The sequence below is a fragment of the Populus trichocarpa genome, chromosome 2 (assembly GCF_000002775.5).
Source record: "Populus trichocarpa isolate Nisqually-1 chromosome 2, P.trichocarpa_v4.1, whole genome shotgun sequence".
NCBI classification, from domain to species: Eukaryota; Viridiplantae; Streptophyta; class Magnoliopsida; order Malpighiales; family Salicaceae; genus Populus; species Populus trichocarpa.
In genome coordinates, this window is record NC_037286.2 from 1,117,771 (window position 1) to 1,132,137 (window position 14,367).

Below are 14,367 nucleotides of genomic sequence, written 5' to 3' on the forward strand. Positions count from 1 at the left end.
TCAAGTTGATTCTATAATCTACGAATCAACTCAACAACTCAGTAGCCTCAGCTCTAAACCTAGTCATGTTCTAAATCATATATTACAATTATATTTCGAAAACTTATTGAGAAAAACATGTAAAAAATGACAATAGATCAAATGTTTGTACAAGTTAATCCGATAAATACTTGTTAAATGTGACATAATTTAAGTGAATGAATTGGTATGGTTTGTAATAATATGGAACTTTATGGTAATTTATGTATTTGTATGTTCTTGTAATGTTGGTGGGGTTTTTTTTTTATTATTATTTTTATTTTTGGCATGTATCATAACTCACATTTTCCCCAATGATCAATGCTTCTTTAAATTCATTATTTTGATGGCTATTAGTACTGATGCCCAAAGTATAAACATTCTAGATTTTAATGTATTAAATAATATACATTAATAGTAATGCAATTATATAGATATATAGCACAATATATTAGTACATAAAATAAAATTTATAAAACCATTAAAAAATACGCTAAATATATAACATATCATGTTATATAATATCCATACATATTAGGTCATATAGTATGGATAATACAAAAAATAATTTTACTTTCAATATCCACAACAAACTTTTCAATTTATTTTTCCTGGGACATTCAAATACCATAAAAAACTTATTTTCTCAATATTCATTTACCAAAAAGAAATTGTTTTCCAGCGAACAAACATATCTTTAGTACAAGAGTTGTTCCGTTGCCAAGCTTCTTTGCTCTTTTTATGCTCAAGATGCTGGCACATTTAGTTGGTGCCTTAAGAGCATTTACTAAAAAAATATCTTGTACCTTCACCTATACCACCACTTCCACTTCCATGCACCATCACCACCCCACCAGCACCACCACCACCACCATATCCAGATTTCTAAGTGCAAAAGCTGAGCAATAGCGCACTTCGGGTGGATATGACATTGGATCTGCGGTTGCCAACCATCACACACAAGCACCATCCTACCATTATAAGAAGCAGTGGATGACTGTCTAGCTAATAGCTTCCTCACTTACATCCAGCCTGATTCACTAAACTAGAGAGGTCTGGCGATCAGCTAAAATGAAAGGTTATGCCATATGCTATGTATTGTTTCCTATCCTCTTTGTTGCATTTCTGGTAGAATCAGCAGGAGCAGCTGAGGGAGAGAAGGATGGTGTTTATATTGTTTACATGGGAGCTGCGACTGGTTCTTCAAAGAATGATCATGCCCAGCTTCTGAGCTCTGTCTTGAAACGGTGAATACATTAGGAATATCACTCTCTTTTTTTGGTTAAGTTGTGTCAGTACTAATATTCTAGCTTTTAATTAAGAACTTTGCCTGTGTCGAGCTTTTGCTATTATTTTTAAGCTAGCTAAGACCAAGTGACGATAACTCTATAGAATAAATGAAGACTTTTTGGTCTAAGCCCACTTGCTATAAAATAAGTTGGCTCTGTGTTTTTTCCTATTAGGGTTTTAGGAGACAATACAATCTAAGGAAAACGATGAGAAGACTGTTTTTACTTGCAGATGGAATTTCATGATAAACTGAACATGTTTGTGCTTGCTAGGAGAAAGAATGCTCTAGTGCAGAGCTATGTACATGGAATTTCAGGGTTTGCAGCTCGTTTATCAGCAACAGAGGCTCAATCAATCGCTAAAACCCCCGGAGTTGTATCTGTTTTTCGTGATCCTGTCTACCAACTCCACACAACTCGTTCATGGGATTTCCTGAAATACGGAACCGATGTAGTGATTGACTCAAGCCCCAATTCTGACTCCAACTCATCTTCTGGAGGATATGATTCGATCATTGGAATCCTAGACACAGGTGAAATCTCTTGTCCTTTGCTATATAAACTCATTCCGAAACATCATTTCTTTCCCAAAAACTGACGTGCAGCTTCGAGTTATATGTAATATAGGTATTTCGCCCGAGTCTGAGAGTTTTAGTGGCAAGGATCTGGGTCCAATACCGTCGCGCTGGAACGGTACCTGTGTCGATGCTCATGATTTTTGTAATGGGTAAAACCTGCTCTGTCAACTAGAATTTGGAAATCTGTCCTCCATTGGTTTGCATATGTTTATCCATGACCTTAAGGTTTTGATCCTCATCAGGAAAATAATCGGAGCAAGAGCTTACAATAGCCCCGACGATGACGATGACGATGACGGACTAGATAATACACCAAGAGATATGATTGGGCATGGCACTCATGTAGCATCCACTGCAGCAGGAACTGTGGTACCTGATGCATCTTACTACGGATTAGCTACTGGGACTGCCAAAGGTGGATCCCCTGGGTCAAGGATTGCTATGTACAGAGTGTGTACACGATATGGATGTCATGGGTCCAGTATATTAGCTGCATTCAGTGATGCCATTAAAGATGGTGTTGATATACTATCATTATCACTAGGGTCACCAGCATCATTCATGCTCGATTACAAGGAAGATCCAATAGCCATTGGAGCTTTCCATGCTGTTGAAAATGGGATCAGTGTGGTCTGCTCTGCGGGGAATGATGGTCCATCCGAGGAAACAGTTACAAATGTTGCACCCTGGATTCTGACAGTTGCTGCTACAACCATAGACCGTAAATTTGAGTCAAACGTTGTGCTCGATGGGGGAAAGGTGATCAAGGTGATGGAATTTTTTAGCAGCAACTAAATTTCTTGTCCTTTATAATTTTCACCTTTTCTATTAGCAATCTTTCAACCAATAAGATCATATCAATTGAAACATAATGAGTGTTCTTCTTTCAATTCAGGGTGAAGCCATAAATTTTGCCAATATTGGAACATCTCCAGTACATCCATTGGTTTATGGAAAGTCAGCTAAGAAGACTGATGCAACCGAAAGCGAGGCTAGGTGTGCTATATTTATGTGATAGCCTTTTATTTTTCTATCGAAGATGACAAAACAATATAGTTCACATGGATCTTAGGCATTGGCACCAATACTTACGTCACAAGACATGTTTTGTTTCAGAAACTGCAACCCAGATTCCATGGATGGGGAAATGATCAAAGGAAAAATTGTCCTCTGTGACAATGATGACGATTCATACTCCTTTTATGACAAGGAGTACGAAGTGCAGAGTTTGGGAGGAATTGGTCTTGTTTTGGTTGATGACAAGATGAGCGGAGTTGCATCTAATTACAATGAATTCCCTTTGACTGTGATTAGTTCGAAGGATGCGCCCGGGATCCTTTCGTACCTTAACTCGACCAAGTAAGACATGCTATTATCTTGGTGCAGTCTTTACCTGTAACTGTATGGGTAACAAATTCATTACATTGATTATGGCAACTTGTTTTCTGATAAATTTTATATTTTCCCAGAAATCCAGTTGCAACGATCCTACCTAGCACAGTGGTGTCACAATATAAGCCAGCACCTACTATCGCATACTTCTCATCCAGAGGGCCTTCCTCCCTCTCAAGGAATATCCTCAAGGCAAAGCCAGTTCTTCTAGACAAATTATTTCATTGGATTCATGAATAGCATCTCCCACAAGTCACAGAAGCCTCACCTGAGTATATGTGTGAATAAATTGTTCTCTTGTCTTCTTGCTTTGCAGCCTGATATTGCGGCTCCAGGAGTAGACATACTTGCAGCTTGGATGGCGAATGATACAGAAGTGACTCTTAAAGGTAAAGAATCCCCAAAATTCAACATTATCTCGGGAACTTCCATGTCATGTCCGCATGTTTCTGGAATGGCTGCTGTGGTCAAATCCCAGTACCCCTCTTGGAGCCCCTCTGCAATCAAATCTGCCATTATGTCAACAGGTAAAGATCTATGACAAGCACAGGAAAACTAATTAGTTAATATTTCATTATTTCATATTAATTTTAGAATTCCTCTTCCGTTTTCTTTCCCTTGCTTACAGCATCTCAGATAAACAATATGAAGGCCCCAATAACAACAGAATTAGGTGCTATAGCCACGGCTTATGATTATGGGGCAGGAGAAATAAGCACAAGTGGAGCACTGCAACCAGGGCTGGTTTATGAAACAACCACCACTGACTACTTAAACTTCCTATGCTATCACGGGTACAACACATCCACAATTGAAGTTATTTCCAAAGACGTTCCAGATGGTTTTACTTGTCCTAAGGAATCAAGCGTCGACTTGATATCCAACATCAACTACCCGTCAATAGCAGTTTTCAACCTCACTGGAAAGCAGAGCAAGAATATTACCAGAACCCTAACAAATGTTGCTGGAGATGGTAACTCAACATACTCTCTAACCATTGAAGCACCTAGCGGTCTAACCATCACCGTGAGCCCAACTAGCCTGCAATTTACGAAGAACAGCCAGAGATTGAGTTATCAAGTAATTTTCACTACAACTGTCCCTTCATTACTCAAAGACGTGTTTGGGTCAATTATATGGACTAACAAAAAACTTAAAGTCCGCACTCCATTTGTTGCAAGCAGTAGGTAATTCACAAAACAGCTGCATCAGAAAGATGTATTTCACAAGTTATAAATTTAAGAATGCTTGAGTTAATAAAAGCTCAAACTATATATCTCAAGCTCAATGTATATATAAGAATGCTTGTTGCGCAAGACAACACAGCTTCCTGAGTCTTGCATTTATATTTCTCATTGAGATCTCTCAACCTAGAGAATAGAAAAAGACTGCAAGGGACCTGAATTTCACTATAATCACATGAATCTTAAGAATGATCAGTTTTATTCCTAACATCAACATGAATTCAAACAGTTCATCGCATCCTTCTCGCGTAAAACCAATTTCCAAGTTCTGAATTTGTGGGTGCCAAAGAATTGATAGTAAAGCATCAGTATGGTAAGACAAGATGGCATAATTAGGCAATCTAAAACACAAAGATATCATAAAGGAACAACAAATACCATATCAACACATTGAAACTGTTACAGAATGACACAAGACAAGGAAACAAAATGACAATTGTTTGCAAAACATTAAAACCTTAACATCAATCCACGTCCAACAGAAAAAGGCAATTATAGAAATAGATTAAACCCCTTTCCTTCTACTCAAAAGCCCACTGGTTCTCTCTCCTAACCTCCTCCTCCTCCTCTGGTGTAAAGTCATTCTTAATGTTGAATGTCTTACGGATCTCTTCTGGAGTCTTGCCCTTGATCATATCAGCCACTGTCTGACAAGTTAGGTCCAGCAAGTTCTTGATGTTCAAGTAATTGGCAGCCTAAACAAATCCAAGCAGATTAGAATATTAAGATCTTTTCCCAAACCTTCCACAGCAAGCGCAAACACATACAATGACCACAGCCCTTAGACTCCATTAATTCAACATTCACCCAACTTCTAGTATCAGCTAAAAATAAATTCAAACCCTAGCCCTAGCAATTAAATAAGGTTCTAACAATAAAATAAAGCTATGACATTCAACCCTAGAAATTAAGTAAAACAATTAAATCAAACCCTAGCAATTAATTAAACTAATTAAAAACCATAAAAAAAATTAAGTACAAACCAGGATGAGATCAAAGAGAGTGGCCTGATCAACTTTGACGAACTCAGCATCCCAAGATTTAAGATCATCATCAGCGGAAGAAGGGCGATCGTCCGATTTAGGAGTCTCAACGTGCTTTTTGCAGTACTCGATCACCTTAGAAAGAATCTTGCTTGTGACGTTAGGCAAAGGAATAGCGTTATCAGCGCAATCTTCTTCGATCATGTGTTTTATAGTCTGCGATTCAAGCGCTACAGCTTCGTCTACCTCAAAAGCCTCTCCGTCTGAGCTTTTCAGAGTAAATTTCCTGCTCGACGACATTTCTTTGATCGAGAGACTAAAGAGAAGCTCCAACGATATCTCCGGATCAATGAATAGCCTGAGCTGAGTAGCAGCAGATTGTTTTATCGTGTTTTCGGGTTATGTGGAACCGATGTTAATCTACGGTCAAAAACGGTGGCAGAGAGTTCGTTGTTGTTTATGATTTCGCCTAGTGGGTGATATATTTCTCCTTTCCAAAAAGGGAGAAATTACATTAAACGGCCCAAGCCCAAATTACTGTTTTAGTAGTCATTGGGCCTAGTTATGACAAGGGAAAGTAATAACAACCCAGTAAAAACCTAGATCAAACAAATGTGTTTCCTTTATCTTTTCTTATAAAATTAGTTTAAATTATTTTTTCTTATAAAATTCCTTTTATTTTTTTAATGAAGGTCATATTTTATTCTTTGTTGATTCTAGGTCCATTTGGGAGGGTCTTTTAAGAGAGAAAAAACAAGGGAAAATAACTTTATAATATTTAATAACACAATTAAATATTAACTTGATAATAAAAAATAATTTTACGATGCTTAATGATATCTGAATTACTTTTTGAAGCTCACTTAAAAAAAATAAAAAATAAATAAAACTAGAATAAAAAAATCTTAGATAGAGATATTAGTATCGGGTTAAGAATTTTATATTCTATCTTTTTTTTATGTTTATATTTTTCTTTAAAATGAACACCGAAGAGTAACTAATAAAATGATGCTAATTACTCTTTGGATATCATAATTTTTTTGTTTTTTTTTTGACAATAGACACCGTTGAATTGAAAAAAAAAAGAGTAATTTCTAGAGCATGGAATCTTGAGAAATCTTCTCTTATTAAAGCAAGGAGAGTATATGAAAGGTATCCGTTAATCCAAGAAAATCAGTTGATATTATCCAGAGAAGCTGCTTGCATATTCTTGGAGGAGCTGAGAAGCAATCATTCTTTTTTTAGTTTAACGTGGGTGTCCGGGCCAGCTTACGCGCACCTCAACTAATTCCACGGGCCCTGAAGTTAACGACCATGTAAGCCCTCCAGTGGCTATCATATAAGCAACCACAAGACTCGAACCTGAGATCACAATGGAAGCAATTATTCTTTTTGCTCTTTCAGATGGATAGGTAGCTTCCCGAAACACATATTGGGATGCGTGTAGGAGTGCCTTGGTACATTGAGCTATCCCCACCTCATAGGTTCCCGTGCCACAGCACCCTCTTGCAGCTTGTTGAAATCCTGATATTATCAGTAGTTAATTTGATGTTTTTAATAATATAATTATAACAATCATGCCATGGCTGAGGTAAAGAAACGAGAAATTGTTGTATAGAATATTTTACCTGATGCATGCTTCAGGATGTTGGACGACAGCAAGCAGGGTACTATTGTCGACATCGTTCAAGATAGAAAATCTTAGAGTCAAAATTCTGTTTGTTTTTGTATTTTTAAAATGTTTTAAAAAAATTTAAATTTATTTTATTTTTTTTCTTTAAATTAATTTTTTTTAGTATTTTCAGATCATCTTGATGCGCTGATATCAAAAATAAATTTTAAAAAATAAAAAATATATATTATTTTGATGTATTTTCAAGTGAAAAGCACTTTGAAAAGCAATCGCAATCACACTCCCAAACAGCCCATCGAGTCGGCAAGGCTACAGTTAAGACGACTAATTAGTTCAGATGATAACTTGGTATTGTACATTTGTGTTCCATTGTATTTTTTTAACGTGGATGTCCGGGTCAGCTTGTGCGCACCTCGACTAATCCCACGGGCCCTGAAGTTAACGATCATGTAAGCCTTTAATAGCCCTAAAGTTTATAAGACTCGAACTGGTAATTTTTAGGGAGCAAACCTAGGGTCTTCAATGGCTCCATTGTTGATATCATCAAAGCATTCTCCAGTTAACCCTCCTACGACAACTCTAGCTGGTGGCAGACATCCCAACGATAACTTACTCAAAAACCCAATTTTTCGAGATCCCAGATTATGTAAATTCTTCAACATTGCACCAACAAAAAGCAATAAGTTGTCAGCAGTTCTTAATCAATAGCAATTAAATTAGAATGTGACTATAATTACAAATTACAAAAATTAAAGATTTCTCCTATTCTTATTCATCAACTGTAACTATATTTTTTCTTTCTTGATATCATTGTTTCCTAATGAAGTGAATAGTAAGTAATGGCAATATCATTGTTTCCTAATGAAACAAGAAATAAGCCTCTTGATCTGATGGGATTTGCTCTCTCTTCTCCAACGACTTGTTGAAGCTTTGATACGTAATTTTTGAAGAGATTCAATTGGTATTCCATTGATAAAACTGACTTATATCCATCCAACAAATAAAGGAAAATAAGGTTAAGAGGAATTCATGAGATGGGTGCAATATTGAGAAATGAGAAATTACGAACGTTCACGCTATTTCTTAAGGAGAAAAAATCAATTTCTTGAAGGACCATATTGGAAATATACCATTTGTAACCTATTCTTAATATTAAGAAGAAATATTTCTGAAAAAAATAATGATAACTAGAAAAGTTGGCATCATGCAAACAGTTAAAGAGCATTAAAACTAAAGAAAGTAATCTGCTAAAGCTAACTTCCCAATCAAGTCGGACTATATTTTTCCATCACTAAATCTTCCAGTTGCTTTCCCTCCAGGGAAATCCCTTTCATACGGAGGGGCATTGCTCTTTTAACAAAGTAGGGATTTTGATTATTATTTCATGTGTCAAGGATTGATCAATCTCCAAAAGAAAAATAGACGGAACTATTCCATTGGCAGCTTTCGAGCAGCATAATGAAAGAAAAACACGCGATTGAAGCAAAGCAAACTTCATTTTGGCAAAGAGAAAATCAACAAGAATCTGTGGTGATTTTCAGAGATGGACTAGGCAAGCAGCCATCCATATATATATATATATATATATATATATATATATATATATATATATATATATATTGTGTGTGTAATGCATTTATTAATATGCATTGTATATTCATTTTGTAAAACAAAACAAAAACTTAATAATGATTCAATGTAAAAGATGAAAGCTTATCAATATATATTATAGAAATATATCTTTACAATATTCTTAAAAGGTCCAATGATCTTATTTGTTAACAAAGTAAAAATTAAATGAGAATATAATAATTGCATAGAAAGAAAAATGAAAAAAAAAATGAATCTCAATTCCTAGCAAATAAAATATCGAATGGAGAAAATAGAAAGAAAACAATTTTAAAAAACAAAAAAGAAATTGACTTGAGTCTATTTGAGCCAACACATCAAATCTATAACCTGGTTGTGAGATTAGGGTCACCCCGTGAAAAGAAAATTGAATAAAATTATGAAGCTCAATTCTCAAACCATCTTAATATTGAAGGACAAAATTGAAAAAATAATATTTAAAAAAAATTTAAAAAAAAAACTCGAGTCAACCCTGATGAATCTGCAAAGTCCATGAACTATGACATAAGATCGAGAAAACATCATAGAAAGAAAAGTTAAGAAAAAATAACGAAAGTCAATCTCCAACCAACTTAATGTTGAATGTTGAGGGATGAAATTTAAAAATAAATAATTTAAAAGATCTAAAATGTCATACTCTGTATAATCTTCAAAGCCTGCGACATAAATTATGAGGCCGAATTGCACCATAAAAAGTAAACTTGAAAAAATCATAATGTCAAAATCTCAACCAACCAAAATAATTAGGGATAGAATTGAAAAAACAAATTCAAGAAAAAATATGATCAAAAGAAAACAAATAAATTTAAAAAAAATAAAGATTAAATTTGATAAAATAAAATAAAATAACAAGGGATGGAATTAACAACTAATTACAGTTAAGATTTCTAACATTTTTTGTTTTAACAAACAAAAGAAAATATTAATGAAACACGAGGTAATTGGAGGGGATGAGATTGCAAAAAAAAATTGTAAAGAAGAAAATTGATGTGTGTGCGCTAAACAACAAATCAATCATGAACTTATAAATTGATAGCAAAAAAAATTATTTTCAGTTTCAACTATGATTCAATTAACTATTAAACAATATATGATGTATATATGACATCAAATTAGGTTCATACAAATGTGGTCAATTTGCAATTCTCACTCCTATCTTCTTGTTTATTTGGTATTATGGTGTATGTTGTTTTTTAAAATTATTTTTTATTTAAAAATATATTAAAATAATTTATCTTTTAATTATGATATTAGCACATTAAAATTATTAAAAAAACACTAAAAAAATATCATTTTGATATCTTTTCAAGTAAAGTTTATTTTTAAAATGTATTCAAAAATAAAAATAACCATACTTCTAAATACTTAAAATAAACCAACATTACATATGATTCTTTTCAAGAAAAATCAGTTGACACTTGAGAGATGTAATATATAATTTCAACAACAAAATTTTAGTTTTTTTTAATACTAAGTAGAGCGAGTTTACCCGTAGGTTATATATATATATATATATATATATATATAATGTCTTTTCGCTTCATCGAACTAGGTCATGTCTTTCGACACCGCTTGGGTCCACTGTTTCTTTTCCTGGCCATGATGACTTTATGAGAGTAGTAAAATTCTGATAGATTTATGAGCTCATATAAAATTGTAGAAGATACGTATCTTCAGCATCCCCATTCCCCTGTATGAAAAGATTAAAATCCAGCTGGCAGTGGCTCCAGACCGGCTTCCACCGAGGCAAATCCATCGTTCAGCCAGAACAACATCATATGATATTTGTCTTATTACTCCATTCTCTCTTTTACATTCTAAAAACATAAATTTATCTTTTTTATTTAATTATTAGATGTATGTATAAAGAAAAGTACAGGGCTACACACATATTTCAAACACAGAAACACATTTCCTTTTCGAGAATGAACAATTACATATACACTTTGTTTTTTGATAATCGAGGGCAGGGAATCAGGGCTTGCGCTCAACTAGTGGCTTGTGGCTCGCAGAGGTTGGAATTCTTCAGGAGTCTGAACATGGGACTTCCCTCGTCCCAATTCAACCATTATTCCTAAGAAACAAAGTTTTTTTCTCCGGTGTATGAAAACACGACGACATATAGAAGCTTGAGATACCTCAAAAGAATTTGTTCAAATTTTCTCCGAGGAGAGGAGAAACGAGTGCCTTATAAGCACTTTCAGTTGGATGGTAGCTGTCCCAAAATATATGATCGGAAACATTTGCACACTTCACAGGAGTATATTGATTACATAATATAGATACCTCCAAATCTCCAGTACCACAACATCCTTTATCCACAACTTGAAAACCTGAAAACAACGAAATCAGCACAGGTTACGAACCACGGATACTTCAAAATCCTTCACATGTTCATACGGATCCCATATGTACAATAATTGATCTGATACGTTCTAGATTCTAAAAAGTGTTGAATACTTATCCAACGTATCAAAAAATCAAGGAAATGGGTACTTTTAGTACCATATTTTTTAGGATTTTGAATGAGATCTAGCAGTAGATTGTAGACATCAATATAGACAAATCTGCCATTAGGCAGGCTGCTTCCAAGAGAATCCAACTTCTTAGACAGCTTGGAGTTGAATAACTTCGCTGCTTCGTTTAAGTTTTCTGCGCACTTTCTTTCAGCTCCCCCAGCTAAAGTTCTCTGAGATGGAACACATCCAATTGGTGGTGTACTGAAAAATCCTATCCTTCTTGCTCCGAGTTCATATAATTCCTTGGAAAAAAAAAAATGCAGATGCAGTAAATTAATATGAATACTGAGCAAGAAATATTTATATAACCGATACGAAAATATTCAAGTGTATGCATTTACCTGCGCGAAAGTAGAAGCTGAGTTAGCCATTAGATCAGTGTAAGCCGGAACATCGTATTGCGATTTCCTAGCACGTATTGTAAAATAGGTATTGGCAATGTCATCACTGCCTGCTACTACGAAAAATAGACTATTCTTTAAGATGAACTTTGTTTTTTCCTCTCCAATCATCGCCTCCAGCTTCCCTATGTATTCTTTCAAATATTTTAACTGATCCGACAACGATATAACTGACTGTAATCAAGTTTGATCAAGATTAGTATAAGAAATCAGTGGTTGAAAAGAGTAAAGAAAGACAATAGGAGAATGTTGTACCACTAATTTGGGTGTCAAGGGATCAAATCCTGAGCCACCTGAAGCAAAGGTTACTCCTGTTACCAGATCTTGGGGTAGAACTGTTGGGTCCAAATATGCTGGCAATGTGTCCTTAATCCCCAATTCTTTAGCTAAAGAAAAAAGCAGAAGAAAGAGGGATTCCTGGTCAATTAGCTTCAAGTGCAGCATCATGATTTAATAAGGCTTTGAAATTTTTGAGATTCGATTAAGCATCTTGACCTTCTTTTATGGATTTTGCTGTGTTTAAAGAGTAGAATTTTACTACTCCACCTTCCAAATGAACCCATTTCAGGAAACAAATTATTGTTTTAGAAGAAGAGAGGTAAAGTATAATCATGATCATTTCAAAGCAGAGATGAGGAAACTTTCTGCCATTGGGAGAGAGAGAGAGGTTTTGTTATCATACCTATGATGTCTGAAGGAACTTTTCCATTACAAAACCTTCCTGTAGGAACTCCTCCTTCAAAATCCTTGCCGTAAGGAGGGAAGTTGCATTTGACAAGTGTTTTAATATTGTTGTTGTTGCCTGCATCAACTATTGAATCCCCAAATAGCAGAAGTGCTGGAACAGTAACATTAGGTGGTAGCTTCACCGAAGATTTAACGCTGCATACAACAGTGAGAAAGAGCAACAAGGTAGGATAAAAGCAACAAGACGTTAGTCTCAATAGAAGAAACTTCATCGTTTTTGATGATCTTCCCTGGCTTTCTCGATCCCTCCTGATGTGATTAGGTTGACGAAGGAGGAGAAAAATGTTTTTGGCGTCTCGAATGGTTCCTTGCTTGTGCATTTATATGGAGAGCGAAGTAGGAGCTCAACCAGCATCCTCGAGATAATTTTTGAAGTATCCATGCATGTGATGTAAGCACTATTTAAAATAAATAATATTCACCCGTGTAATTTCTTGCAATTGGTTTTTTTCTTTTTCAATTTTTTTGAGGCAATTATATGATACTACATGCTAAAATAATTAGGATATGACTCTCCTCCATAACTATTCATATAAACACTAAATAAAATATTTTCTTTCTTTCCTTTTCTTTTGCTGAGTGAAGGAGGTCCCTTTTTTCCCTTTGCTTTTTTTTATATATATAATTTCACCCTTTTGGATTTGAATTTAATTCTTTATTGTTCAATTTTATTCTTCAATATTTAGTTGATTTTAAATTAGTATTTATAATTTATTTCAGTTTTTTTTCTATAAAGTTATCAAAATCTCAAACAAATATCCTAATATTTGATTTATGCTTGATTTTACAACTATTTAATTTTTTTATCGTATAATTAAGTAAAAACTAAAGTTATTAAATTCAGTGAAGTCCATGACCTAAATTACAGGTTTGGTGGGTCAAACCGCGAAATCCAAGTTGATCCAATATATTATAATTTCAATATAAAAAAAATATCATCTTGAAAAAAAAATCAATGACAAACCACGTTTTTTTACCAATCATTCAAGTTGCCTTTGAAATTGTTGAGCCAACTAGGTCACATCGAGATAGGTCCCACGCGGTTTAATTTTAAACATAGACTCGACAATAAGGTGGGTCAATAAGTTTTAAGGTTGATCTATTAAACTAGATTTAATAATAATGTCAAATAGTTTCCTCCAACCTAGACATTTTGTACATTCATTTTTTGTATCCTAGACAGTTTAATTAAGATTTACATAACATAATAGTTTAATTAAAATTTACATAACATAATTTTTTTACATAACATGGCGCTGCTAAATAAACTAATTTACATATTAATTAAAATTAGGTTTTTTTTAGATGATCTTAAATATATATTTTAAATAAATTCATCTAATTATTTGTCCAAAGATTCGAACTAAAAAGCAGTGGCAGGATCAAATAAAAATCACTAAAAGTATGTTTAGAAATGTAGCAGCGGTTGTTTTTCAAATTATTTTTTATTTGAAAATACATCAAAATAATATTTGTTTTTATTTTTTAAAAATTATTTTTGATATCAGCGTATTAAAATAATTTAAAAATATTTAAAAATATTAATTTAAAATAAATAAATAAATAAATATTTTTAAAATAAAAAACATGATTAAATTGCATATACCCAACTGCCCTTCTTGCAACCTCCCGAGTTATTATGCAATAAATTATAAGTCACCCCAGCATTTGGAGGGAGAGAGGGCATCTGGTACGGTGCGACAGAGAAATTTCTTAACTATCTTCAGTACGTGTGCTCATCTGTCACAATAATGTATTTGTTTCTTCGAGACTTTCTTGTAAACTTGATGAATCTGATATGACTTGTCAACTAATTACTTCCAGGAGTAGCAAATCAAGCTCAACTAAGGGCCAGATTAGTACCATACTTGTCAAGTAGAAATCAAGCCAAACCACCCTTTAAACTCAAGAAAACCTATCCTCAAGCTAGTAAT

The 14,367-nt window shown here is 34.1% G+C and overlaps 3 protein-coding genes and 1 long non-coding RNA gene across 4 annotated transcripts; 1 reads left to right on the top strand and 3 right to left on the bottom strand.

Moving 5' to 3' along the window:
* The first annotated feature begins 793 nt into the window (after positions 1–793).
* On the top strand, positions 794–4,559 carry LOC7496911 (CO(2)-response secreted protease). Its single transcript, XM_024594878.2, has 9 exons — positions 794–1,265; positions 1,581–1,840; positions 1,935–2,034; positions 2,128–2,653; positions 2,781–2,881; positions 3,002–3,244; positions 3,355–3,469; positions 3,594–3,804; positions 3,906–4,559. Exons 1-9 carry the CDS (start codon positions 1,090–1,092, stop codon positions 4,466–4,468), a joined length of 2,295 nt encoding a protein of 764 aa, XP_024450646.2. The 5' UTR covers positions 794–1,089; the 3' UTR covers positions 4,469–4,559.
* LOC127904949 (uncharacterized) lies at positions 2,885–3,524 on the bottom strand. The gene is made up of 2 exons (XR_008058393.1): positions 3,378–3,524; positions 2,885–3,284 (listed from the first exon to the last, which is right to left on the bottom strand). It is a non-coding gene; the product is annotated as an uncharacterized LOC127904949 (long non-coding RNA).
* Positions 4,560–4,878: 319 nt separating the features above from the next.
* Positions 4,879–5,967, bottom strand: LOC7496912 (SKP1-like protein 1B). Its single transcript, XM_002301918.3, has 2 exons — positions 5,505–5,967; positions 4,879–5,216 (listed from the first exon to the last, which is right to left on the bottom strand). The coding sequence occupies exons 1-2, from the start codon at positions 5,802–5,804 to the stop codon at positions 5,043–5,045; spliced, it is 474 nt and encodes a 157-aa protein (XP_002301954.1). The 5' UTR covers positions 5,805–5,967; the 3' UTR covers positions 4,879–5,042.
* A 4,557-nt stretch (positions 5,968–10,524) lies between these two features.
* On the bottom strand, positions 10,525–12,799 carry LOC7496913 (GDSL esterase/lipase EXL3). Its single transcript, XM_002301919.4, has 5 exons — positions 12,369–12,799; positions 11,942–12,072; positions 11,627–11,860; positions 11,272–11,527; positions 10,525–11,099 (listed from the first exon to the last, which is right to left on the bottom strand). The coding sequence occupies exons 1-5, from the start codon at positions 12,751–12,753 to the stop codon at positions 10,906–10,908; spliced, it is 1,200 nt and encodes a 399-aa protein (XP_002301955.2). The 5' UTR covers positions 12,754–12,799; the 3' UTR covers positions 10,525–10,905.
* Between the last annotated feature and the right edge of the window lie 1,568 nt (positions 12,800–14,367).